General features: G+C 45.7%; 5 protein-coding genes across 5 annotated transcripts; 3 read left to right on the forward strand and 2 right to left on the reverse strand.

Moving 5' to 3' along the window:
• The first annotated feature begins 3,617 nt into the window (after window positions 1-3,617).
• K441DRAFT_729587 (uncharacterized protein) lies at window positions 3,618-4,959 on the forward strand. The gene has a single exon (XM_067654197.1). It carries the CDS (start codon window positions 3,827-3,829, stop codon window positions 4,634-4,636), a length of 810 nt encoding a protein of 269 aa, XP_067508756.1. The 5' UTR covers window positions 3,618-3,826; the 3' UTR covers window positions 4,637-4,959.
• Window positions 4,960-11,207: 6,248 nt separating this feature from the next.
• On the forward strand, window positions 11,208-11,546 carry K441DRAFT_538652 (uncharacterized protein; the record flags this gene model as incomplete). The annotated part of the gene is made up of 1 exon (XM_067642531.1): window positions 11,208-11,546. A coding segment is annotated over one exon (339 nt), but the record flags the coding sequence as incomplete, so codon positions are not given.
• A 6,173-nt stretch (window positions 11,547-17,719) lies between these two features.
• K441DRAFT_673595 (uncharacterized protein) lies at window positions 17,720-18,687 on the forward strand (the record flags this gene model as incomplete). The annotated part of the gene is made up of 3 exons (XM_067650665.1): window positions 17,720-18,221; window positions 18,273-18,476; window positions 18,521-18,687. The coding sequence occupies 3 exons, from the start codon at window positions 17,720-17,722 to the stop codon at window positions 18,685-18,687; spliced, it is 873 nt and encodes a 290-aa protein (XP_067508758.1).
• Window positions 18,688-18,712: 25 nt separating this feature from the next.
• On the reverse strand, window positions 18,713-19,483 carry K441DRAFT_684236 (uncharacterized protein; the record flags this gene model as incomplete). Its single annotated transcript, XM_067651760.1, has 4 exons — window positions 18,713-18,908; window positions 18,957-18,980; window positions 19,036-19,256; window positions 19,304-19,483. The coding sequence occupies 4 exons, from the start codon at window positions 19,481-19,483 to the stop codon at window positions 18,713-18,715; spliced, it is 621 nt and encodes a 206-aa protein (XP_067508759.1).
• Window positions 19,484-21,372: 1,889 nt separating this feature from the next.
• On the reverse strand, window positions 21,373-22,703 carry K441DRAFT_692849 (uncharacterized protein). The gene is made up of 3 exons (XM_067652598.1): window positions 22,604-22,703; window positions 22,131-22,556; window positions 21,373-22,074 (listed from the first exon to the last, which is right to left on the reverse strand). The coding sequence occupies exons 1-3, from the start codon at window positions 22,646-22,648 to the stop codon at window positions 21,577-21,579; spliced, it is 969 nt and encodes a 322-aa protein (XP_067508760.1). The 5' UTR covers window positions 22,649-22,703; the 3' UTR covers window positions 21,373-21,576.
• Between the last annotated feature and the right edge of the window lie 501 nt (window positions 22,704-23,204).

Consider the following 23,204-nt stretch of genomic DNA (forward strand, 5'->3'; position numbering starts at 1 on the left):
ACGATCTACTTTATATGTGGAGGTGGCAAGCTTATTAAGTTTGCTTTAAGCGAGTCTCTAACTTTAATCTAATATATAAAAGGTTTTTCATTTCTACGCAAGTAATAAAGAGATATTCTTAATATGGAACTAACTAGATAGTAATAAAACATCACCTAGCTGCAACGCATAAAAGAACGAGCTAAGGAAATCCTAATTAACGCCTTAATTCCTAATGAATGCTAAAAGAACATAATTGCGAAAATTTTTCCTCTTAAGAAATTTCTTATGCCTTGTGCTTCTTGGGAGCTCTATTTATAGTGTAATTCTTCTTTCTCTTATGTGACCTTTCCCCTAATAGCTCTTCTAACAGGTCCTCTAATACCTCTCCTAATTAATCTCCTTACTTATACAGTTTGCCCCTCTTAGCTATCTCCATTATAACATCTTTAAGCGGTTTATATATCTTAGTATGACGGCGGAGGTAATAGGGATTCTTAATATAGTATAATAAAAGTTTCTTTTGCGGTATAGCCACCGCTAAAACCTAGGTAGGATATTAGCATATTACTATAATAGGGCCGTATAAAGATATAATTCCTCTATAACTGGGGTTTTGGAGACGTGTTATATCCTTTATTATATAATAAGTAAGTAACCAGGATACAAGATACTTTACTTATCCGCTTAAGATCTTAGTATTAAAAATTATTAACACTTTAGATGGATATATAGGGACTAAACCATTCTCTGCTTAATTATTAGTATTACTAAATAATATAGGTATCTTGAAAATATACCTCTAGGTACCAGCGAAATATGTTTAGAACCTACGACTGTATTTATCTGCTGGGATGAGCCTTTAATATGGTTCTCTTTTGGTTAAGGCGAGTCTATCTTAGCCTCGCTATAGTCCTCTATTAGCTTAGGTAAATCTGTCTTAGTTTCGCCATAGCCTTCTAAACCCCTAAGGTGATTAAGGTATATTTTTTGTATACTCGCCCAAACCGTATCCTTTTGTATATCGTCCTTTATATTATCATCCTTTTCGTAAGAACTAGCCTTATTAGGTATTTAGGTAGGTATATAAGGTATCTGCTCCTGCATAGGGTCGGAAAGCTATAATTATTTCTCCTCCCCGCTACTAAATGCTATGTCTTTATCGTTAATATAATTCTAGGATGATTTAAGGTTTCTAGTAGGTTAATAATTAGGTATATTACCCTCAGGGTAGTAGCATATAGTAATATTTCCATAAGCACTGGTTAAGGACCTATAGGTTATATCAACAACGTATTTAAGCTTAGTTAAGGTAATATATATAATGTCTAGTATTCCTATAAAGATCGTAAGGGGTATATAATTAAGAGGTTAGGTTTAAAGGTAAGTCGATTTAATAGTATACGAGAACTAGGAGCACGACATTTATATTCTATTTCTCTCCTAGGGCGGAGTTAGGATAGAAGGCAGAAGGGAAAGGCGGAGTATACTAGCCGCCCTTTTCCACCCTATATAGTATCTGTAGTACAATATTTAATGGCTATAATTACTCTTAGCTTATATATCGTTAGCGCCCAAGACTATAGGCGCCTAGAGCAATCCACAAGTAAGGCATTATTAAGAGTAGCTATTAGCTAAGCTGTTACTGGATTTAAATAGCTAATAATCCCTAACGAACGCCGCATGCCTTAGTAGGGTTCAGAAGCATTTGCATAAAGTTATAAACTAGAACTAGAAGTTAATAATAACCCCTAATAACGCCTCTCTCAGTAGGAATAGCATTATATAATCTACTTCCAACGCCTATCCTTCTTAGGGCAAGACAGTGCCTAAACAGTAGACTTATCCTAGCCAGTCAATCTTATATATTAACCCCCCATCTATAGCAAAGGAGCTATTAGTGCCTATAGGGTGGTTTAATTAGCATTCTGGCTAAGCCCTTTATAAGCGCTCCGCCTTATATAGGCGGTAATTAACTCCTATTAATCTGCCTTGCGTTAGGGGAGATCTTTTACTTAGGGCGCTAAGCAGCTAGTACTTAGAGGTCTATAAACATATTCTATACCCTAATAGCATCAACCATAACTCCTTAAGTAGTATCCCGCAACCTTTAAGTACCTATAAGTACACTATCCCTAAATTGCTAGCTACTAAGTGGGTATTTATAGATAGAGAAACCGACTTTAGAGATAACAACAGCAACACAGAGGCGTAGACTAGTTGCGAAAGTAACTTTAGTAATAAGGATCAAGAATGGGACGCAGAGATATTATATAGCGGAGAAAATGGTTTTAGCACTAAAGATTAAGAAATAGGGGCAGATAGCAATAAAGAGATATCAAGTAACGAGGCTATATAGGCAACGATTAAATACGGTGGCCTTAACTTTATAGTCTTAAATCTATAAGTACAGGATATAAATATAAAGAAGAGTTCTAATAAAGGCTAGTAAAAGGGTTAAAATTTTGGCCTTTTTTTATTTAGCCTATCGCGAAACAAAATAATATTTCACTATTCCCACCAGAGTCTCTGCCCGCTTGACTTATAGCGAGCTACAAAGCATTTGCGACGATCTAGGCCTTTCCTCGGATGAATTTATTCACTACCTTAAAAGTGATAAGTAAGTAAGTAAGTAAGTAAAATTTTAAAGACTAACTAGCGGCTTGTCCAACCATAAGTCTCGGCCTTAACGGCCTGCCCCCTTAGGGGGGACTACAATCTGTTCACGAAATAAGACAAAGGTCCGGCCCTTCCGCCCGTCCTCGCCGTCTCTACTTCTTCTTCGGTTGCTCCCGCCTCACGGCTTGAAGCACTTCCTTTCACCCAACCGTTGTGGTACCCTGACCGCGACAACCAATCCATTAGATCTTTCACGCCTTCCCCTACCAGCCATGCTCCTGGGTTTTTCCTTGCACTCTTTAGCGTGTACTCCACCAACCTGCTTTCGTCGAACGTTTCGCATTCTAGATAATGACCTCTTTCTCGAGGTTTACCGCACTTACACCGCACCTCTCCCTTCCCCTTGAGAAGCCTGTGCTCGTTCAATCTGCCTGTCCCTATCCGCTCCGCGAGCGCGTGTCTCACCAGGTCTCTTTCTCCTTTTAGCCTGGGGATTCTCCCCCCTCCTACTTTCTCCATTTCTCTGTAGTCTAGGTGGGAGATCCCGTCCTCCCACGTGCAACCTGTTCTCCTCTTTTTCCTTTCCGTGCAACGGCTCTCCAGCCACGCGTTGGACCCTTCTTCGATTTCTTCTGTTTCTTCGGCTGTGGGTAGTTCCTCCCTTTCCATACTGGTGTACTCGGGGCATCTATCTAACAGGAAGAATTTGTGTACTCTGGGGTTTAGGCCTCTTAGTTTCGCGACGGCTTCGCAGCTTGTTCTTAGGGTTCCTTGTCTGCTCAACTCCCTGCCCACCGACTCGTCGTCCATATGGAACAGGACGAGCCCGTTTTTAATCTCTCCTTTGGCTTCGTAAGCTCTCACAAGTGCCCTCAAGCCTGCGTCTGTGCTGGTGTTGTGGGGTCCCGCCCGTACCTCTCCCTTAGCTATCACCCTCAACAGCTGATCCCTGACTTAGTATCGGGCTGCTCCCTCTCCGACGGATACAAACACCCACCTCGTCCCCGTGGGCTGTCTGAGGTAGCTCTTTTCCAGGTCGGGCTCCTCTATCCTCCTTACGTAGACAGGGTGTGACTTCGCCTTCCTGGTCCAGGGTTCTTCTACGTCCTCGGTCACGTAGTTCCTCAACTTGTACATCCTGGAGGCTCTTGCCTTCCTCCACACGGTAGGGTGATCCGTGGCGACTCTATTCAGCCTCAGGGAGGCCTTGTCCCTCAGGTTTTCTAGGATGTCTTCCATCTTCGGGACTCCCGTCTCCCAGTCTAGCACCTTAAGCGGGACGCTCTTGTCTACTCCCAGGGCGAACCGTTTACACGCCTTTAACGGTTTCTCCAGCTCTTTGACCAGACTCGCCTGTCTCCAGGCCTTCATTTCGCCTTCGTCGTTTTCTCTGCCCTTCCACCACACTTCGGACCCGTACGTCAGCGTGGGTACCAGTATTGTTTTGATCATCTTGACCGAGGCCTCTGTTCTCATCCCCATCTTTGACGACAGGTTCCTGATCAGTCTGGCTACTCCCCAGCCTGCTGCCGTTCTTCTCGCTACGTGGGACTCGAAGCTTAACTTGTTGTCCACGACGATTCCCAGGTACTTGATCTCTCGGCTCGTTTTGACCGGGCTCCCTGCCACGACGAGCTCCCCTTACCTCGGGGGTTCCGTTCTCACCCCGTGGAAAGTCAACGCCTCCGTCTTGGCCGGTTCGACCTCCAGGCCTACCCGCCTGATCTCCTCTGCCAGAGTGTTGGCTTCTGTCTCTGCGTTCGCCAGGGACTCTTCCGCTGTGTTCCCCCACGCTATCATGGCGACGTCGTCCGCGTACGAGTATCTTGACCTGTGCCCTATCATTACGGGGCTCAGCAGAAGGCTGAACAGGACCGGCGACATGGGCGAGCCCTGCGCTAGTCCGTCGTCCAGGTGTATGCTGTTCCCTTTCACCCGTCCCCTCCTAGGGTGGACCGTTCTGTTGCTCATGAAGTCAACCGCCAGCTTGACCACGTTCTCGGGTACCCCCTTGTCTCGGAGGACCTTGTACACGTAGTCCTTTTTCGCCGCGTTGAAGGCTCCTCTGACGTCCATGCATACCAGCGTTTTCCATGCCTTGTGGCTGTTTTTGCCTTCCTGTTTCATTTCCAAGTCGGCCATCATCCTGAGAGCCACGTCCGTCGTGGACCTCCCTGGGATGCCTCCCGCTTGGTTTTCTCCAAACCACCCTTTCGTGAGTCCGGTTTCTCCGAGCCACTTGGCCAGAGCCCTTTCAAGCCCCTTGCCGGTTGTCGGGAGCAGTGCCACCGGTCTCCACCCTTTCGCCGTGCTCGAATCCCTTCCCAGCTTCGGTATGAGGACGAGTTCCGCGTCCCTCATGGAGGCCTTGCCCTCTCTTAGGTCTTTGTTGACTAGGCGATGAACCTTGTTTATGTCCGGTTCCAACTGTCTGAGCACGTCTACCGTAATCTTGTCTCGACCCGGCGCTCCACTCTTTGCTTTTAGGAACCCGTCCGTGACTTCTTTGAGCGAGAGGTCTGTCCACTTGGCCGGGGCCTTTGGTCTCCTTGACCTGGTCCTGAAGTCCTCTTCCGCGTTCGGGGCTCCTGTCTCTTCTAGTTTCACTAGCGCCTTCGCGATAAGTGTGACCTGGGTCTCCTCTGATTCCCCTTCGTGTCCTACCAGCTGCCTGGGGGCCCCAGCTTGTGTGTGGTTCCTCCACTTTGCGAGTTTGTAGATGTTTTGATCGGACCTTGCGTCCTAAACGGCCTTGTTCCAGAAGGCCGCTCTCGCTCTCTTTACCTTGCCCCTTAAGGCTCTCCTTTCTTTGGCCCTGCCGACCGGATCGGTTAGGGGGTCTCTTTCTTGGACTCTTCTAACCATCTCGGTGAGGTCCTTGTTCCACCACGGGGTCTCTTTGACCGCGGTCCTCTTTTCCACCGAGTTCGCCTTGACAACTTTCGCCAGTCCGTCTGTCCATTCTGCCAGCGATTCTCCCTCTTAGTCCCACTGTTCTTTGCATTTCTATACGTTGACCTTCGTCCTCGTCCTGAACGACTTTCTCCTGACCAGAGCCGTCCGCGCCCATATTACCCCGTGATCCGAGCCGGACTGCATCTCGTCTAGTCCCCCTAACGCCCCGGCTACGTTGCTGAAGACGAAGTCCAAGGTCGCGGTCCCTCTTGTCGGCGTCTCGGCGTCGCTCAGTAGGTTGAGCCCCGCCGCCCACTTATCCAGAGTAATTGATCTCTGGGCTCTTCCTCTGTTCCAGCGGAAGGACCTGTTGAAGTCCCCCATCACCAACACGTCCCTCCCTCCAGTCGGTATGTTCCTCACCGCCTCGGCGGTCGGGCCCTCATTCTTTTCCTCTAGGTGGACGTACACGTTAAACACCTTGACACCCTCCACTTCGACTCCCGTCACGTCTCTCGTCCTCCTCTCCAGGGCCTTCGCCCTGAGGCCGGTTTTCACAAAAGTCAGAGATCTTGGTCTCTCCTTCCCCCAGTCTTCTGACGGACTGTACATCTCGTACCCGTCTGGTGATATTGTGACCTTGTTTTGGGCCTCTAGTACCGCTGGTTCTTGTAACAGGATGACGTCTGTCTTCCTGTCCACTGCCTGTGCCAAGAAGGCCGCTTGGGCCTGTCTCGACCTGGCCGTGTTGTTGCTTAGAATGTTTAGTTCCATTCTGCGGGGCCTTTTCCTTTGTTAGACCTCAACCCGGCGGGGTTGGTCTTCTCGGCTTCTTTTGCGGTTGCCTCTTTGACTTTTGCTTTGAGATCGGCCTTAACCTGTTTCCTCATCGCCTGAATGATCCATTCGCTCGGGTAGTGCCACTGGACTCCTGTTCTTCTCGGTCTGAGTGGGCATCTCGGGTCTGGGCTCTTGTGTCCGCCCAGGCAAGTGGCGCACCTTGTTTCTCTATCGCATGCCCCGTGCTCTGCCTTTCCGCAGTTTTCGCACTTGCTTTCTTTTCTGCAGAGGCCAACGTGAAACGACTTGCAGTTCCTGCAGAATCTTGGCCCAGTCTTGTCCGTGATTTTTACTGCACCAACTCTGTCCCCGAACAGCGTGGTGTTTCTTTTGACCTCCGTGGCTTCGCCGGTGAAGACGATCACGTTACACTTCTCCTCACAGCCGGCCAACTTGATCACGCACACCTTCTTGATGTCCGTGGGTCCTTGGTTCTTCTCCACCTCGTATCTCACGTCGCTTTCGGCAAGCGCAGCCCAGCTGCCCTTCACCATTCTTAGCCTCGTTACCCCTCTGAAAAGGAACTTGTTCCATCTCTCTCCTGTCTGCACGACCATCGCCCCTGTGGCTGCTTTGATGATCTCCTGTTTGTCGACTAATGACTTGGCGGCTTGTTCTGACTTGACTAGGATTGCCACCGCGTTCCTGGTCATGTTGGCCCGCACGACTCCTTTGTTCTCTTCTTCTGTTAGGCAACCCCTAACCGCGTGTTCGACTACCACTTCGTCTGGTCTTGTTCCCTCGAAACGTAGGAAGACACGCGTGTCCTTCCCACTTCCTGCTTTCGCCAACGTTCCGTTGGCAGCTTTTTTCTCCTCTGACTGGTTCTGAGGTCTGAAGCTCTTCTTCAGTATGTGCGTCCAAAGGGGGGTAGCTGGCGTATGGGCACTGTCGTTTTTCCCTTCCTTCTTTTTACTCGTTGAGGCTGCGTCGTTGGGGGCATCGCCTCCGTGTGCGTCTTCAACTGGCCGTGGCCTGCGTGCTTGTGTCTTCTTCTCATTAGAGGGTACCGACGACTTGCCGCCACTTTCTGTATCCTTTTTGCCCCTCTTTTCTGGGGGAGTCTGACCTGCCCCGGAGGAGGAGGTCTGGTTGATCGCGTCCGTGACTATCGTGAACACTTTCTTCATGGTCTCGCCCAAGTTCATTTGGGTCAACCTCTCCATGTTCTGGAAGTCGTTGGCTAAACGTTCAGCGAACGTTTTGAGGACTGCTTCTTTTCTCAGCCGTGATTTTTCTTTGTTTTCCTGGATGGCCAGGAGGGATCTCAGCAAGGCTGAGGGTTTTGGTTCCTTCGGAGGCAGCTTGGTGGTTTCTCTCCCCGTGCCTGTCTCGACTGTCCCTTCCACAGCCTTTCCTGTAGCTGTTTCTTGACCCGCCGTGACTGTGTGTCCTACTTCCTCCTGCCTAGTTTGGAGGGGTTCGTCCTCTTCCCTGAGGGGTTCCGTGTCCGCCTCCTCCTCGACCGTGGTCATCACCTCGTCCGGGCAGGGGGTCGCCTGCGGGTGTTGGGAGCTCTCGCGAGACAGGAACAGCTTCCTGACCGGCGTGTCGTCTACCTGCACCGATCTCCGTGGAGTCGGCCTGTACGGGGTGTTCTCAATTGTTGCCTCCGGGGTTCTCGGTCTTCCCGTTTCGGCCTCTGCTGCGTTCTCTCTCATTTCTTCGTCCTAGCTGCGGTGGAAGCGGCAACTTCCCTTGCAGCTGGCGCTGTCGCAATAATCTATTGTGACGCAGTTCTTGCACGACTCCTTGCAGTAGTTGCATCTCTCTTTGAGTCTTTTCTCGAATGTCTGGTTCCCGTGACATTCTTTTCCTCCTCCGCATCCCCACTGACATTTGCACGGCCAACCCGTCATGTCCATCTCCATCTTTCTCTCGACTTTGTCTTTCGAGCTGGGTGATGCGAGCTAGGAGATCTTGCGAGCTAGGAGATCGTGCGACTAAGGTGATCGTGTGACTGAGGTGGTTCTGAAAGTAAGGCGGTTTATCTAAGTTCCGGAAAATGATTAGATAAGTGATTGGACGGTGCGAGCAGTCTTACCTCAGCAAGCTCAGACGCGATTCCGTTGGTACGGAGTCAATCGGCCCGCAAGCGAATGACTAACCACGTTTCGTGCACCACCGGAATCACGTCTAAGGGAGTATCGCAAGATGTGATGAGTTTATCATCGATATCCGCGTCGCGGAGGTTGCGGATATTAAAATAACTCAACCACAACGGCTTAAAATACTACCAAAAGTTGATCGATTAGAGAGACGACCCAATATTTCACAAATATCGGGTCTAAATTAGCCTACGACTGCCCGAAGTTAAGATCATTTTCGCCGAAAAAAAAACCCCGTTATTTGTGACGGTGCTAGAGCGCGTCACCTGCTACTTTCTGGGCATTCTGCCAAATTCTGCCATATTCTGCCGACACTGCTTGTAGAGCCGACCAATTAGGATTTTCCATGCCCGGCATGGAAAATCACTATTGGCTCGCTTACTACTAGCGCCTTGGCGACCCCTTTATATCTTGCCAGTCTCTAACAGACTTCTTCTTCTCCTTAGCTTAGTATTCTTGTATGGTAGCAATCTACAAGCTTCGGTTCAGAAGCATTTGTACGAGCCCGTCACATTATTAGGGATATCGGGGTTATAGGCTTAACTATAACGTCGCAACGGGTGCATATATAAGGCCCAAAAGTTAATCGATTATAGAGCTAGTTCTTGCGATTATTTTAAGCCTATATATAGCCCTAGGTCTTACGTAGGTAGCTTTAATAATTTCGTTAAGGGTTGTATATTGTTGAAATATGAGCGGTTGTATAGTATAATGTAAGTTAATTGTATTGTGCATAGAGGATGCGGGGCATCCTCTATACTAGTATGGTTACATAATCATCACGTAACTGCGGTAATGATCCTTAATTTCCAACATATATAGCTCCCGTACAAGTTTAGACAACGCGAGACTTAACGCAAGACTTAGCGCAAGACTTAGCTATAACATCGCAATGGGCGCATATATAAGGCCTAAAAGTTGATCGATCATAGAGCTAGTTCCTGCGATTATTTTAAGCCTATCCCTTAACCTGCTGGTAGACAACGCTCAGGCCAGTTTTCTTCACGTCGCGTGTAGATTCCATCACGGAGAGCTGAGAGAGAGCCTTCTATTAGCTAGATCCTTATCGATAACGTTAAGCCCATTTTAGCGGGTTAAGGGATATGCAGCCTTAGACCTTACGTGGGTGGCTCTAATAATTTCGTTGAAAAAGGTAACTGCTCTATATATAAAATAAGTCGTATCGCTTAATAAATCTTGCGAAAGTCATAGAATTAACTTTTTGACTAAAAAGGTTAGCGATATCCGCAAGCGGATATACGTATATCCGCTAATTAATTCTATAGTCTAAGGTAACGAGCATTTAGCTTTAAAGTATAGTCGCTAGCGAAACCGGCTTCCCCCTCAAGTAACAGGTTTCTCTTTTCGCTTATAAGGATATTGTTGGCGCTAATATCCCCGTGGATAACGCGCTTGCTATAGCAAGACATTAATGCAAGTATCCGTCAAGGCGGTTAGCCATATGCGAGGCATCGGATTAAGGACGTAGAGAGCTCACCTGCTCACTTCTCTAAGTGCCTATTAGAAAAGGTAACCTGTTTATACGTCCTATTATACAAGTCTTCTATTCTATAAGGGTGTGCAGCTTCGCAGGGCCTTTTGTCCTTATATAGATGGTTGCCTTAGACTTAACGGAGAATCTCCACTTTACTGGGTTTGCCGTTGCGTCTAAAGCAATAGTCTTCACTAACCTATAATTGTCTGCTCCGCCGATGTCTATAAAGTAATAACGGGAAAGCCCCTAAATTCCCCCTAATCTCCAGTCGCTTCTAGACAAAATCGCTTTAGTTGCTTATATCTCCACTACTGCTTTGCACTTAATTTCGCCACCTAGCTATGTATAACTATACCGAAACTAGCTACATTCCCACCAAATGCGAGGCACCAGTGAAGCACAAAATCACGAAAAGGCATGTCGATTTGTTGAACTGTGAGAAATTCAGGCAGACGGGCTTAATGTACGTTGGAGATAATCTAAAGCCGGCTTAAGGTTTAAATAGGGAAATCATTTAACTAGCGACTTATCACAAGGATACATCCTATAAAAGATGCCTCTCTTAAGGTAAAGAATCCCAAAATTTAAGCTAGAAGTTACGTATCTAATAGAGAATACGCGAGCAGGATCTGCGGGTTTGTGCGGATAGACTTCGTTTTAGGCTAATAAACACGTGTCTAGGAGAGCTTAATTACAGTATTTACGCTAACGGAGGGATGCGGCGTGGATAGAAATTAAGGCAAGAGGGCATCAAAATAAATGTAGTCACTAAGTGGTAGCTATTTTAAGAGTGCGGTCTTGTGAGAGGGCTTGGCAACTAGCCGAGACTCGGCCCATCTCTCGGCACTCTGCCTCCATTCTCTATAATACTGTATTTCGTCCGCCCTCAACAATTCTTATTGCTACACCCCGCTAACACGATCTCCTACCGTCTTTTTAGAATGTATGACAGCATTAAGTGGCCGGAAGGGTTCCGGATACACGATCTCATTTCGTATGGCATATCTAGTTTAGTGGTCCTTAATTGATCAACTAATACTATTATCAAATCCCCACATAATAAGGAGGACCAGGCGTTTATTGACCTTAAGATATCAATATATAAGCGACTATCGGCACACGCCAGCCACTTAGGATTTCTGTAATATTATAGCCCTTACCAGTCCTCCCTAAGCCTACGAGGCATTCGGCTCCAATTTGCTTAAAAATTTACTATAGAGAACTTCATTTTAAGCCATTTATCTAACGTTACCTAAGAGCTACGCCTTTAGTGGTTGAAGCAGATTTCTAACGCGCTTTCGCATCTATATGCACTTTGGATCATCTATAGAGATTTAACCTATTTAAATATCTTCCTGACGGACAGCCTCGATGTTAAGATAGGTAATTTCGCTAGGTCTTCTATGGATAAATCTCCTCTCAACTTTATAATAAAAGCCAGCTATAGATATCCGGGCCCGTTACTATCTATTAAGGCGGATATCTTCGCTCTTAGCTTAGACCTCTATCAGATAGCGATAGGGAGTTCTCCCTACTATGATATTAAAATAGGAGATGCGGGTAATAAGGATAAGATATTACAGAAAATAGAGGAAGAGATTACCGCTTAGTACGTTCGTGGAGAATTTCCTAAGACTTAATCCCTTGGTGAGATTGGGAAGATTATTGCGCGATATTAGCACGGTATATACGATTATACGGACGAAATAGCAACGCAGAATAGGCAGTAAGTAAAATTACTTACTATATCTATACTTCTGACTTAATAGTAACTAGGATGGCGTCCTATCCAAAACCCTAGACCTGCCAATAGATTAACCCTTAGATAATTGCCTACGGCGGTAGATATACGGGGACTATAATAGTGGGCAAGTCTAGGAATTGCTGCACTTATGTTAATTAAAATAAGGGGAGCAATAGGACGATTAAGGCGGGGGGAAGTACTATAGTCGCTTAGACGTGATTTCAGTTGCTAAGGCTTATATAAAAGGCACGTTAGAGTTAAGAGAAGAATTATATGTGCAAATTAAGTGGAGCTAGAGGCTAATTTTAGATAGATCCCTTCCCACCCTATAAGCAGATATATTGCATATAATAGTATAAAGAATATAAATAATAGCTATATCTCTAAAGAAAGGATAAAATTTAGTTTCTATTAGACTCTTAGGCATTACTTTAGGCTTTGGCGCTAATTGGTATAGGTTACAAATAGGGCGGATTTAAAGAGGCTCTATAAGGTCTTAAAACGTCTCTATTAAGTTTTACTACCGCTCTTATACCTAAATATAGCCGCTATATATTGCGGGTCTAACCGCTTACTGCGATTTAAGGCAAGTTCATTTTCCTTCTTAAATCTTGCTTATATAGGCTACTTATTATACAAACTCCAATTAATATAATAACCAGTATTCAGTTAAAGGAAAAGCCCTTTACTAGCCTTAACAGCTTACTAGTAAGCTTTTAAAGAATAGATTAGAAAATAGCCCTGTATATACTAAGAGCATAGTTTTTATAAACTTTGCATTTAATCTGTTTACCCTACTTAACGTTAAAAATACTTCCGCCAGAAGTATTTTACAGTATTGGTTTAGATTAATTTTAGTGCTATATAATATATTAACTGCCTAGCATCTTAGGGCTAAACCGTCCCAACTAAGCTTGGTCTCCACGCCGAAGGACTTATATAGTAGGACTATCTTAACACAAACGGTAAGGCAGGCGCCGGTACATACCTCTTTATTTTTCTCTCCTGTTCCTCTACCTCTACCTTACCTATTAGTAGGTAAGGATTAATTCTTAAAAGAATATCAAAGTCTATAGAAGACGCTAGAGTTTAGGTACCAGATATCGTCACATCTATCGCCGCATCTATTATCACATCTATTATCACTTCCGTTAAGCTGCCGCCAGCGCCAGCGCCGGCATTACCCTCGTCCCTCTTTCGCTTCTTCCCGCTAAACGTCTTCCGAGTTCCGTCGTCTAAGGGCGAGCTGGGCGAATAGTATAGACCGGACGGACCGGATGGAAAATCGGGCGCCTAGACCTTACTATACACCGATATTATGTGACTAGGCCATACGGAGAGTCCGTTAATCTAAGTGTCCTCCTTTCCCTAGCGGCGGCATTTAGGATATAGGAAGGGCTGCTTAAATATACCTTCTTTCTGGATATAGATTAGTTTAAAATGCCTTATAAGACCTTACCTAGGAAGAAAGGAGCTAAAATAGATAAGATATCTAGATAGGTCCTCGGCTAGGGTTAAAAAGGAGGGGAAATAAGGCGTATAAATCTTGTTATAAACCGTTTCAACGTGGTTGCTCTATACAGACTTACCCCTACTAATCTAAGAATCCTCTATCCCTAGGCGGCGGCATTTAGGGCACTAAAAGGGCTGCTTAAATATTCCGTTCTTAATATAAATCTTTTTATAGTGCTTTATAAGTTCGCTACGGCGGTAATAAACACTATAGCTAAAAAGGCACCTGGGCTATTCCTTATAACTCGTTCCCTTTATTTTAGTTAAGGATAGAAGCATACCCTACTCGCCCTCTACGTTACCCACTTTATCCTTTTTATCCTCTTTATCCTCTTCGCGTGTTACCTAACCTATATCATCTACTTTATGCTCTAAAGTTTCTATATCTAAAGACGGGTTTACTTCTAGCTGGCGAGTTAAGTATCTAATAAGTAGGTTTATAAACCGTTCCGAACACTATTTAAAGGGCTAGTGTTTATTAACGTCCTAAATACAACTCTATAGAAACTAAGCGACCGTAGCTACCGCGTCATAAGAGCGCCTCCTTAGAGCGACTTTGCCTAGAGCGCCTTTACCTAGAGCGCCCTCGCTAGAAGCGGATCTGGCGGTTTATGCGGTAGGCGTACCTATAGTTAGTAAACCTAGGGCTCTTAATCCATTAATACAACTAAAGTATTCCGCCCTCTTCTTCTACGCCTTTAGAGATAACAAAATCTTAATAATATAGCGGAGCTGCCCGTCAAGCGCCGTCGCTACCTTGCGATCTCCTACTCGCTTTACCGCTTCTAGGCTTTTGCGAAGATCGTATACGTCCTTACGCTGTTTAAACTCCCGCAAGTCCTCCTTACTTAGGCCGATAGGAGCATTTACGTCCCTCTACAGGGACATATTATAGAGGCGCTAAAAGAGGGCATTATTCCGTCCGGCTATAGATCTAAAGGCCAACCCTATAAAATCCTCGCGGACGTATTTGGTCTAATAGCTACCTTAAAATACTTAGGTTATATTAAATAAAATATAATTACGCAGTGTATTAGAGAAAACGCCTAGCGGTTTAAAGAAGTTAGTAGCTATCCCTACTATTCGCGAAGTTAAGAAGGAAAGCAGTAGGAAAACGCGCTGCTTAATATATGTATATGTATATATATATATTTACCTTAGATTCTCTTACTATTAAATTTAGCTCCTACGCTAACCCGTAGCGCGTAGATATATAAGTCCTCCTAGAAACCGGTTACGAGGCATATTTAGTACTATAGATAGTTAAAACTTAAGTAAGCGAGTGGAAAAATAGGCCGGTCTAGCATCTTTTTCTTCTACTTTAGCGGGAGGAAGTCTACTCCTTTAAAGGCGGGTTAACGGAGTAGTATATTAACGGACTTAAAGCTAGGCTTAAAGGCGTTATCTATAATTACGCGCGTAGTAATAAGGCTAGCGAGGTATATATTTAGATACGGGACAAGGGTAATAGAAAAGGATATCCTATTAGAATAGAGGAGGTAAGTAAGGGAAAGTAACTAGGGTAAGGCGAGGAGTTTCTAAAGACGTAGAGTAAAGATAGGGTTGGGCTTACACGTCGGCTCTAGAGCTACGGCTAGCCCGCTTTTTCTTATTCTTCTTAACTACAATTATAGCGATAAGCCTCGTCCTTATTTAGTCGTTTAGGTCCCGTATAACCGTTAAACTAACTTACTGGTATAAAAGGCGCATTATAAAGGCTAGTCTAAAGCCGCTAATACCCGCTATTAGGAGGACGGCATAAAACGCGAGCCGGGTATTAGGCTCGCAATTAATATCCCTAGCATACTCCCATAGCGTGTTAAGGATAACAATAATATCTTCGGCTGTCACCTTAACCTTTTTAAAGGTCTAATTAACCGTAAGACCAAGCTTATCTACGAGGCCATCGTAAATCCACTAAGGGGGGGGGTTAGAATGGATATTTTAACCTTTTTGCGCACCTATGCAGAGGATCTATAGAGGGGAATAAGAGGAAAGGGAAGGAGAAGGGGGATAGGGAGGAGGGGAGTAGGGTTCGTTAGTATAACTAACCTTAGATATCTTAAAGATCGGCCCTTACATACGCTGCTTAGTATAGTTAATAAACTTTAGTCTCTAGAGAGCCTTATTATTAGGATCTTACCGCCTTTTCTTTAGTAGGATTATAGAGTCGGCTTAAGCGATAAGCCCCCTCCAGAACTGCGTAATAGAAGAAGCCGTATTTACCATCCGCCTATATTTATACTCTTGCGGTTTAAGGACCAGATATCTTCGCTCTAAGTTCTTAATATACGCCTAAAGGAATACTTAGTAATAATCCTTAGCCGTTTTAAATATAAGGTATAGGTTAAGCTAAATACTATCCGGGTCTACTTATAGGACGTCCCTAATAAATCTGCATAGAGAGGCGCGTAGGTTAGTAAGGAGAAGGCGGCTAGAAACAAAAGGAGAGGCGGAGGAAGAAAGGGTAGTAGGAGACGTTAGACAGATAGGTAAGGGCGTGCTTACTTACAATCTCCAGACCACTATAGTACGATCGCAACGGTGGCCCGTTACGTCTGTAATTACTAGGTAGTTATCTAGCGGCTAGAAGGCGTATAATTTTAAGGCTAATAAGGCCCTCTACCTCCATAACTCTAGGTTATTAGGAAAGCAGCACTTAGCTTTAAAGGGCCCTATATCTACCTTCTCTAGCGGACGCGAATTAATAAGGGATATAGGGACGGATATAGGGACGGATATAGAGACCGTTATAAAACGGCCGTTGCTATATTATGCGGTGCCTATCGCTACTAGAGGGAAGCTGTCTTTAGGGCATGGAAGAACAAAAGCGGCGAGGGATAGATACGGACGGAGGGATTGGAAGGATAGTAGGCGGGCCGACTAGTTGGAAATCGCGATAGCGAACGAGCGAAAGGAGCGGTTAGGATTTAAGGTTAAGGATGGAGAAAGAGATAAGACTGCCAGAGACTGTGGGTGGAACGGCAGGCGAAGGATATATATATATCTCTATCTATCTTAGGGGGGGCCCAAAATGGGACCCCTAGCGGTTAAACTGGGCGTCGAGGGCAGTGCAGTACGGGAAAGATAGGCCTGCATTTTTGCAGCGGGCTGAGAACATAGAGGAGGCAGAAGGAAGAAGGCGGCACGGCACGGGCGCATAATTAGGAGCGCTTGCGCGGAGGTTGAGAGGGGGGGAGAGGAGGAAAGGGAGGGAGGAGCGAGCGAGAAAGAGAGGCGGCGAGGTTAAAAAACTGGATGGCGTTTTCGATGGAGGCGCGGAACTTTAAAAAGAACGAGAGGTAAGGTTAGGAAAAGAAAATAAATTACTAAGTAAGACGGTTAGTTTTCCGCAAGGGCCACGGAAAAACGTGGATTCCGAGTGGTGGCTTGGCGGGATATTTACGGCTCCAAAGACGGATTTGCTTGAAGCCCTATATAGAGCCCCAAAGCTCTACTAACACGCAGCACTAATATACTAGGAAGGTTTTACAATTGCCCGTACGAACGCCCGTACNAACGCCTATACAATCGTCTCTACAAACGTCTCTGCAATTGATCGCCCGTACAAACGTCTGCACGTCTGCACGGCTACACGTCTGCACGCCTGCACGTGGCTCTGCACGAATCTCTGCACGAAGCTCTACTGGCTCTGCACGAGGCTTTACTAAGGCTCTGCACGAGGTTCTGCCCCCTAGCAGTAGTGGAGGCACTCCGGGCCAAAGGAGGATATTTTCAAGGAAGGACCCAACTACAGCACCTACTAAGTGTTGCAATGGCTTTAAGTAGTAGATGTCTATATATCTGTATAGTTTTATCTATATTAGCAGACTATTTAATAAGATATAATATGTGCTTATGCTTTTAACAACGCGTTTTTTAACTTTAACGAAATTAATGTTAGGACCGAGCAATAGCCGTATTATAAAATTCGTACCATTTAGAAGCCCTAGTTCTTAAAAATATTGTATTAACTTTTGGTAATAATAACGCGTTATATAAATGAATGGATTAGATATCCGCAATATCCGTTTTGCGGATTTTGTTTATGCTTTTAACAAAACTCGCCAAAGCCTCTCAGACGTGATTTTGCAATTCGGAAGACGGCGTAGGTTATTCCGATGCTAGCTAAAAAATCGCGTCTGAGCTCGCTGAGGTAAATGTTGTTCAGGGGTGCGTTCGTATTATTACTATCCCCGCCCCCTAAATGAATTGAGCGAATATTGAAATCTCGGGAGCATTCCGGTACGGGGCCGAATCCGAGCTGGAGCATGATTCATGCGGGACATCAGGGGAGCGTTCCATGTCTAACAGGCGGCAAAACGCAGCTAATAGCGAGACGGGAGACAGGGGGTCGCACAGGACACTAGTTGAGCATTAGTCCGAATATTTGTTCTGCCCATCCACCACCCTTTCACCACCCTTCCACCACCCTTTCACCACTTTTTCACTACTCTTTCACCACACCTTACCGTCCCTTCACCACCCATTTACCACCCCTTTACTTTCTGGCGCAAATTTGTTCCAATGGCAAACGGCCCGCGGCGCATTCCAGATCGCAAGAAACTTGTCGCAATCGCTCATGACATCGAGAGCCGAGAGATACAACTCGAGAATCACAAGGTCCTCCTCTTGCCTCGTTTTCTCCATACTTTCCGTCAAACTACCGAGACATCCAAATGGCCGCAGAAAAGAAAACACACCATCTACAACACCGCCTTATCTAAAGGCTGCCACTTCTTCATTCTTTTCATATGGTGTACATCAGAGAGAAAATGCGCGGAGAAGTCAGTCGCCGAATTCCTCAAGACGGTTGAAGAAAATGACAAGAGCTATCAATTCAAGTTGGACCGCGAGACCATCATTGCCTTCCGGAATTGGGCATTGGAAGCCGAAGTGCCAAGTTTCAGCGAATTTACCGACACTCTTATAGATCCAGACATAACACTTGTCAAGCGAATGCTTTCCCGGAGAGGGCTTCAGGGGACTGATAGTTGGACAAACGTCATGAGTATCTTGTTCCCAGATTGTACGATCCCACTCCGTTGATCACTTTTGAGGATGGCTAAGCATCAAACAGATCCACCTTCCACCGAGCCACACGCGGCCTTCGACGAGCGACAGTTGGCACATGGGCAAGGGCAAGGTGTTACAGAGGTAGAGGAGGAGGGTAGGAATATTGTGAAGTTTTTGATTCCAAGACTAAGCATTCGAGCAGGCGCGACATACGGCGGGCAAGAAGCTGTGGGTGTTGTGGGAGAACAGGTTCCGAATAAAGCAACTGGTGAGTTGAATCCTTTATTGGCTTCGCCGCTCACAATCAGGCAGGTGGCTTTCCAAATTACCCCGACTTTCCCGAAGACCCAACCGCACTTCCGGAACATATCAGCTTCGATGCTCCTAAGTTCGATCCTTCTAAGTTCGATGCCCGGATAACTGGTGTGGTGAACTTTCCACATGGGGGATGGCCGGGGATGAGAACAGGGAATATGTAGAGCCATCCCACCCAGGCAGTAATGGTTATGCTTTAGGAACTCCAAATGCAAAGTTTGTTCTAATTTTACTGCTTCCCATGTCTGCCACCTTTTGTTTCAACTCTGGTATGTCCGGAAGGTACATCTTTGGCCATGTTTCGATTACTTCAGGGGTCGCAAACTCAAATGCGATCGCAAATCCTTCCTCTATTACGAACTGTAGTCGGGCATCGAGAATTGTTCTGCGAGATCTGTCAGAACAAAGGATTGCAATAGTGGTAGGAACTTACAAGCCGCCATCATCATGTTTCTTCCTTCTTTTGGCAGCCTGCTGCAACGAGGGCAGGTTCGGAACCTTCGTGCAAGTACCTTTTCCCTTCAGTAACAGGCAACGCATATCGATGCGAATCGATCCAATATGTCATTCGTGATCCCTTAGCTATTAGAAGGACTACTAAAGCGAGCCGGCCGGCTTCAGGTCCACCGAGCCTAAAGCTCGAGGGATGGCCCGGGTACGCTGAGTATCGCAGCCAGTGTGCCAGAACGCAAATTTTGTCGCCGAAAAAGGATTCTATAACGGGCATAACGCGCTGGAAGAGATTAGATAGATGCCCATAGAATGTTTGGTTCCGCGTACCGAATTGAGGATGTGCTGTTTGCCAAACTCCAGGCCGTCTTCCGTGCCAAACACGAAGTCCCTCTTCTCCATCTCCCGAACACCATCCCCGACCACCGAGTCTTTCAAGTTGAAGAAGCCGAGGCCTTGTTCGGAAAGACACTCATTCGCGAGCTCTTCCGAGAATGCGGTCGATGCCATATATGGTTGTGGGATGTCGTTGGATCAAAATCTAGCGGTGGTCGAAAAGGATGAGATTCGGCTGTATTCTAGCGGGGGATCCAGCTTTATCCACGTGATGCGGCTGCAGATTACGGGGAAGTCCCGAGGCTGTGTCCCCGATAGAGGCGTACGGCGGTGGGGAAGGTCGACACAGGGCTTCAAATGAGAGAACCGGTGCATGATGTGAAATAGAGAGCTTTCTTCGGTCGCAAAAGTAGCATTGTTCGTACTCGTGTTGCTACTGTTCAATGTCTTCCCCTTGATCTAAAGATAACAGCTTTTTGGCTCTAGAATTTGGGCACCATTGCAGATGGCCCAAGCTTCTAAATTTGCCGCTTGACTCCCAAGCCACATGTTGCTTGGATAATTAATTCGCGCACCTGGGATGAAAGCGAACAAGGCAAGGGGCTTTCTCTGTAATTCGAAAATACTAGACCAGCAGAATTTTGAATTTTAAGTCCGAGAAGTGTACGGCATGCACATATATATTCATTAAGTACGTTCGGCAACAAGCGAGGGTCGGCGCGAAGACCTACAGGCCCCAAATGCTGAAAGAAAGAGAGAGAAATGGGCATATTTAATGGTCTTGGAATAGTGCCTAACCCCGTAAACAATAGACATGCCTAATCCTACATAAAAGCGCCGAATAGCTTAAAGCTTTTCTCCACCTAAAAATAGTCAATCAAGCCCTCCTAGTAAATGATAAGACTAGGATTCCGAACCTGGATATGTTTGCCTAGCAGGTGCTACTAAATCCCTTCACTGTTCGAAACTTTTCACTCTGAACCCTTCCCGCAACTAGGGCATTCGCCCCCTCCGACCCCGCCCTTATCGCCGCAAGTTTCGCACGGAGCCATCGTTTAACATGTTGGCCACGGAGGTAGCTTTCTGCAGAGGTGCGACGTGTAGTGTTCGATATCAATATCAGCCGGTATCAGTCTAGTTTCAACCTGTATCATCACTCTCTAGGGACCCCTGTAGGAGGTCAATTCTCTTATGTATATTAGGGCTCTTAGAGCCACCTTGAATAAAACAGATCAATCGTTCAATTCTGTGTCTCTACCTACCAGCTAGCTTATATCATTCGTGATACCTGCCTAGCTGAAATAACAGAGTGACTGCAAAATTGGCTCCTTGTTAGAACAGGTTCCTCCTTCAGATCAGGAATGTCATCCGGGCAGCGCATGCCTTGGCGTCCCAGGAAGAGGCTGTGACATCATATCCTCACTTAGAAATCGTCATTAACTCGGGCAAGGAATTCGAAACTGACGCACAGGGAGTATTTGCGAATAGTATTCGAATACCCGTCAAAATCCCCGATTTTTCGAATATTTGATTCGGGGACCCCCTGTCACGGAAAAAAGGGTGTGCCGAAGGACGGTATATATTACACAATTAGCAATATGCAATTGTGGTTCCACTTTTGCGACACCCCCCGAATACTATTCGAATAGTGTTTGGCCAACACTGGGTCGTAATAATTCCAATTGGATATTCTAAGGCAGGCCAATGGGCACGAACCACCACTATCCCTTGCAACGTCAAAATGGGTCCTTAGGTTATCGATAAGAACTAACCAATTGGATTAGCTGAATTCGGTACCCGTGCTCAGAAATATGGTGGTCCCAATTGGAGAGGTTCGAATTTGGGCAACGGAGGGCTTAGGAGGAGCTATTTTCGCAGTCTTATTTGGAGGGACGTCGCATTGAGTCTTCTGAACAAGGTCTATATTAATTCCAGCACGATTNGAAGGCATGGTGGTGGTGTAATTGATGATTGAATTCTATATAGATACACGCGTTGATTTGAAAACGGTGTTCCCGCACGGACCACCTACTCTAAGGACCCTGACGTTGCAAGGGATAGGCGAGCCACCACAAACCCAAAAATTAAAAGACAATTCAATGTATAACTCAACAACCACTGGTCGCATTGTCCTGCAAATAGGCCCATTCGATTCGCCTGGTCCGGTTGCCCTTCTGTTCCCGAGCGCGTCCCAATCCGCCTGCGCGCCTGCGTTGCTTGTGTCGCTCCACCCCCAGCACCCGCAGCCCTCGCAGCCCTAACCTAAATCAACCGCCCAAAGGCACAATTTTAAAGTAAGCGTAGTAAAGAGGATGGGGATCATCCGGGTCCTCGGTATCTGACCACACCGTTACAGATTCAATTGTCCTTTTGCCGAATTGTTCTTTATGGGTTGCAAGCAGCCATGCTACTCCACGACCGTTTGGAGTCCCAAGCATTGCTAGTCCAGCTGCGTCGGTCATCTGGACATCCAAGCCAGGCCATTGGCGATACTTCCCCCCGAGTAATCGTTGTATCACCTCTACGGTGTTTGCGTTACTAATTTCAAACCGGAAGACATAATTTAGTTCTCTGATGTCTAACCCCCGATCTATTGCTTGAGATTGCCATTCGACAAATACCACATCAGACCAATACGTTACATCAGCGTATATAGGGTTTTGGATTCCCGCCTCATCTGACCGGATTACTGGCCCGAAATTACTCTCAGCAACAATGTACCCATGTCGTAGATTGTAATAGTTAATGTATGCTGCTTCCGATGGCTAGAATAGACAGTTATTAGCAAGTATTATTTTTAATAGAGCCTATAAAAACATACAGGAGCGGTTTGGCCTTTCGTGTTTTGACTTTCCCTATCGTGTTGCCAATTTATTTGTGCAGTGTCAGCTGGATCATATGTAAGACCCAGTCTGTTAAATGCTGGCTCAAGAATCGCAAGCTTCTCCAGGCCACCTCCGAGAGAGTACCGACCCCATCCGCTTTTTCCCAAATCATCATCCGTTGTATAAATACTTTGGGGGGTTCGGAATGGAAATTGGAGAAAACAAAGGTAGTATAGGCCTTTGTCTATGGCATCAGAATAAGTGTCTCTCTCCGAAAGATAATTTGAAGTTGGGATATATAATGGTTGCGTGTTAAGTGATTCGTTGAAAGATTCTAACACTAGCACCTCAGCTGGGAGGGAGAGTGCTAATTGGAATATTAAAAAGCAAAGGACTAAACTGGTAAACCGCTGGATACGCCCCTTACCTGAGTCAGCTTAGATATTACTTTAGTTAATAGAGAACTTACCATGCTTAAAAATTTGTAGAAGCTACTATAAGAACAATCGTTCATGGTAGGATATCACACTTCAAACTGGTCAAAGATAGCTAAGATGGTACGAAGGCCGCGGCTATAAGTCTGGGTAATATAGTGCGTTCGGCCCTGTAGGAGCTTGAGGGTCCCTGTAGTTATAGCGTACGCTCCCTACAAACCACCATAAGCGTGTAAGCCAGCACGGTGCCGAGGTCCGACCGGCTGGTAGTTTCAGCAGCTAAGGACCTATAATTTTAGTAGGCCACCTAGCTTTAATAGCCTCTTAATTAATCTCATATTTTATATAAACTAAAACAAAAATCCTAGTTTTAATAAAGTTTATAACTTAATTATAATTTTTATTATAATAATAAATTATAAAAGACTAAGTCTTTAATTTTTAAACTTTTAGTTTTAATAAGTGTTGGTACAACCGATTTCCCGAAGGTTATGTGATGTAATCACATAACCCTGAGGCAACCAGGTTGCCTCATGGGCAACGGGACATGCCGTACACTAGTACCAATTAGGCTTAGCGTATTTAGGGATCGCATATCAACACCTCGATACTGTGATCCCTACTTCTAGAATACAA

This window comes from Cenococcum geophilum (genome assembly GCF_001692895.1).
Source record: "Cenococcum geophilum 1.58 unplaced genomic scaffold K441scaffold_4, whole genome shotgun sequence".
In the NCBI taxonomy this organism is placed as follows: Eukaryota; Fungi; Ascomycota; class Dothideomycetes; order Gloniales; family Gloniaceae; genus Cenococcum; species Cenococcum geophilum.